The sequence below is a fragment of the Helicoverpa armigera genome, chromosome 10 (assembly GCF_030705265.1).
Source record: "Helicoverpa armigera isolate CAAS_96S chromosome 10, ASM3070526v1, whole genome shotgun sequence".
NCBI lineage: Eukaryota > Metazoa > Arthropoda > Insecta > Lepidoptera > Noctuidae > Helicoverpa > Helicoverpa armigera.
The window spans coordinates 12,542,268-12,546,481 of record NC_087129.1 but is presented as its reverse complement, the minus strand read 5'-3'; the positions used below and the strand labels follow the sequence as shown (position 1 = coordinate 12,546,481).

The 4,214-nt window shown below is 33.3% G+C and overlaps 1 protein-coding gene across 1 annotated transcript; it reads left to right on the top strand.

Annotated features, from left to right (window-relative positions):
- The first annotated feature begins 492 nt into the window (after positions 1-492).
- Positions 493-3,837, top strand: LOC110374200 (carbohydrate sulfotransferase 4). Its single transcript, XM_021331805.3, has 5 exons — positions 493-650; positions 1,380-2,185; positions 2,417-2,596; positions 2,698-2,914; positions 2,991-3,837. Exons 2-5 carry the CDS (start codon positions 1,383-1,385, stop codon positions 3,096-3,098), a joined length of 1,308 nt encoding a protein of 435 aa, XP_021187480.3. The 5' UTR covers positions 493-650; positions 1,380-1,382; the 3' UTR covers positions 3,099-3,837.
- The last annotated feature ends 377 nt before the right edge of the window (positions 3,838-4,214 follow it).

Genomic DNA, 4,214 nt, shown 5'->3' with positions numbered 1-4,214 from the left:
AGTCTGACACCAGTCTAACCAAGGGGTATCGGGTTGCCCGGGTAACTGGGTTGAGGAGGTCAGATAGGCAGTCGCTTCTTGTAGAGCACTGGTACTCAGCTGAATCCGGTTAGACTGGAAGCCGACCCCAACATGATTGGGAAAAGGCTCGGAGGATGATGATGATGATGAGTTACTAAAAGGTTGAAAAGAAGTCTATGTATTTGGTGTAGGTAGATGATTAACGTTAAATCATCACCATAAAAAATACCCGTAAAATGCAACACTAACTTGATCGCGTTTACATAAAACATTAAAAGGGTTACAAAATATCCTGAAAACTTGTATGAAATTTTAAAATACATGGTGTTAATACCTTCTCCTACTATGAACAATATTTACCTAATCAAAACAAAAAACCACTGTAGCCCAACCATAAAAATATTATCAAGGTAGAGATTACAGGGTTGTATGACTGACATTGAAAAATAAACCAAGTTAACTGAGAGATATAAACTGTTTAATGTTAACCAAACCACACTATTTACTGAGGTATTTAGTTAAGCCATAGTTATGTGTCTACCGTGACAGACGCACGTCTTTAAAGTAAAAGTTAAAGAGATTAGTTTTAATTTAACCTTAAATAAAATCAACACAAAAATATATTTTCGGTAAGTACTCACATCAAATACATAATTAATAATGTGAGAGTAATAATAATTTATGTTTATAAAAATTATTATAAAATTATGCTTTATTCGCGTACCATAATATTTGTACTTAATAATCGGATGTTACCGGTAAAGATTGTTACGAATTGAGAAGGTCGTCTAGAGCCAAAAATATATGTATCTAAAACAATAGTGCCTAGTAAAAGTTAAAAAGATTAGTTTTAATTTAACCTTAAATAAAATCAATACAAAAATATATTTTCTGCAAATATTTACATAAAATACATAATTAATAATGTAGAGTAATAAATATTCTTGTTTATTAAAATTGATCTAAAATTATGCTTTATTTCCGTACAATAGGAATATCTAAATTTTGTAATCGGATGCTACTGGTATTATATTTTGTAAAGACTGTTACGAATCGACGAGGTCGTCTAGACCAAAAAACATGTATCTAAAACAATAGTAGTTATTTCTCTCGCACCTGTCAACAACAGCCTATTGAATGGAACGTGAATGGTATTTTCGTCATTTTCCATGACATGATTAGATAAGGTTCGAATAGGTGGCATTTCAGAGAAATGATGCGGGTGATTTTATATAATAACCTATGAATTGATTTAAGATTATTCAATATAAACAGTTCTTTAGTAACAAAACAGGAGCTATTCTTTATGTCACATGCAAAAAAAAAACCTACAGTTAAATATGTATTTTTTATTGCAGATAATGAGGCGAACTAATAATTACTGGCTTTGTTACTCCTTGAGCTTCAGTTTTTTTCTTCTACTGATTATAGTTGTAAATCAATTCAATAGTAACACATATCTTCTTACAACTACCGCTAATCGAAAAAACATTCAGATTATAATAAGAGTGGAAGATGGAACAGAAGTATACACGAAAGAAATACCTATTGTTGACGAGCCCAATGATTCAACAGCAATAGAAGGAAAGCCTATTCAGAATAAAATGTCGACCATGCAGAATGATACCCAAATGTCAGAGGTTATTGAAAAGATTTTAGAAGATGCACGTACGAATATCAAGAACGAGCTCTCTAATTATAACTTTTCATATTCTGGTGCCAATGTACTGGAAGATTTAGTCATGGAATCTGGAGGACAACCACAGCGTACTTTAATTATTTCTTCATGGCGATCAGGATCGACGTTTTTTGGAGATTTGATAGATTCCATTCCAAGCAGTTACTATCATTATGAACCGCTACTTATGTTTGGAATCAAACAAATCCGAACGCCTGCAGAAGCTGGCGAAGCTCTCAAAATTGTAAAAAACATGTTCAAATGTAATTTCGATGGTTTGGAAGAGTATTTTGAATTTGAGAGCAAAGACTTAGATTTGTTTAGTCATAGCACCAGACTATGGGATTATTGTAAGTACGACAACAAGAACGACTTGTGTTTCAACGCGGAATTTACCTCACGACTATGTAAGCTGTTCCCTTTCCAGAGCATGAAGCTCGTCAGACTGAGATTACGACTTGTTGAGGAAATTATAAAAGATAAAGAGTGAGTTCTTATCCATAGTTCCACTTTTCTGTATTTAGTAGGTTTCTAATGAATACTCCCATTTAGTTGTTGCTCAATGGTGTAATTTTCCAAAATTTTGATACATCTTAAAACAATTATAAATCAAAGGAATTAATGTTAACACTGATGATATAATTTTTGATAAATTGCAGTAGGTATTACGATCCATTTAGTTAAAAATCCAACTTCATAACCATGACACATTTCTAGACTCAACGTGAAGGTAATCCTGTTGACTCGAGACCCCCGGGGTCTGATGCAGTCGAGGCGTCAACGACACTTCTGTGAGCTGTCTTCAGATTGTTGGGAACCCTCGCTGGTCTGTGCCGACATGATCAGTGATTATGTAGCAGCAAAAACTATACTGCAAAAATATCCTGATAGACTTCTGTAAGTGGCCTAGTACTTAATATGTTAGAAGATGATAACACTTTAAAAATAAGGCTGCTAATAATAATATCGCATTGTAATGTTGAATTGTATAATTTCAGAGTGATAAGATTTGAAGAATTAGTACTACAACAGAACACAACACTAGAGAGAATTTTAAATTTCCTTGACATTGACGCGAGGAAGGCGTTTAATGATTTCCTACAAACGCACACTAACGTAGAGGTGGCTGGAGTTCATTCTACTTTCAAAGTCTCTCGCAATATTCCTTTTAAGTGGAAACATACGTTGGACTTTACTTACGTTAGTGAATTACAGGTTGGTAGTTATTTCACTTTATCATCCTGACATATTATGTTTTTTTTCCTTTCATAATGTGTTAATTTCATTGCAGATGGCATGTAAGGAAGCAATGCACTTATGGGGTTATAAGATGGCCTACAATGAGATTCATATGACAAGCGAAGATTTTAACCCAGTAGACGACTATACAATATCCTAATATAATTATTTCAGACTTAGACAACAAGAAAAGTTTTTCTTCTGAAAGTTTTCACTCTATGGATCGCTATTATACCTATCCATGTATAAGCTGAAATGCAACAGGTTTTATACTAAAATTCAATACTTTAAACGTTTCCCCTTCAATTAGCAACAAAAAGTTTCAAGCTAACAATGAACAGTCATAGACAGAGGGTACAATAAGCGTACCTCAAGGCTGAATACTTGGTACATATCATATTTCATTAGGTTATTATATTTATCTAAATTGCTGCTGACATTGAACTTCAAATCCTACAAACATAATAAAGCAAGGCAAAGTTACACAAAATGAACTGAAAAGATTGTAATCTTTAGTATCGCATTAAACTGTATAGACACAAAACAAACACCATTACATAACACAAACATAGTTCTAATGAAAGCGTATAATTTTTCCAATAAGCGTATTCAAATCCACGCAGTATTTATTCGCATAAATCCCGTCAACAACATTGCTTATAGAAACAGTTACAAATGAGATTAACCAATGTTTGTTCGCTAATATTACTGCGGTAAATGCTATTCCTCTTGTTTATTTAGCATTAAACGAAGCTCGTTCGACGTATTATTAAATCGCTATTATAAATGTCATTCGTTGTCGATGAGAATTCACGTTGTAATCCCGTACATATAATTATGAAATACATACTGTTGATTAATTATATTGATTGCCTCGTTATTAGTTGTATTTATTATTTTATTATAGAACATTAGGCACCTTTTACACCTTGCTGATGTAGAAATAGTTATTTTAGGAGGTTGTCGTAATGCAAATGTCTCTTAAAAATACACTACAAAATCAGGATAATTCTATAATGATTTATAATCTATCACATATTTGATACGAGTGTGCTGGGCTTTACTCAACGCAAAACATACAAAATTCTATAACCAAAACCTCGGCTATACCAAAACACAGCACAAACAAAAAGCAAATACTTTGGCCAAAAAACTACAATAGGTGCAATGTACGTACATTGCACCTATTGTAGTACCTATTGTATGTACGTACACGTACGCCTCGCATGATCTCGCTGATCGAAAACGTACGGATTGCGGATACGGCGCGGATACC

Excerpts from the sequence above, each read along its gene's own strand:
- LOC110374200 (XM_021331805.3), top strand. The coding sequence starts at position 1,383 with ATGAGGCGAACTAATAATTACTGGCTTTGTTACTCCTTGAGCTTCAGT. Across the intron at positions 2,597-2,697 it reads AAATATCCTGATAGACTTCT|AGTGATAAGATTTGAAGAAT; the intron begins GTAAGTGGCCTA and ends GTATAATTTCAG. Across the intron at positions 2,915-2,990 it reads CTTACGTTAGTGAATTACAG|ATGGCATGTAAGGAAGCAAT; the intron begins GTTGGTAGTTAT and ends ATTTCATTGCAG.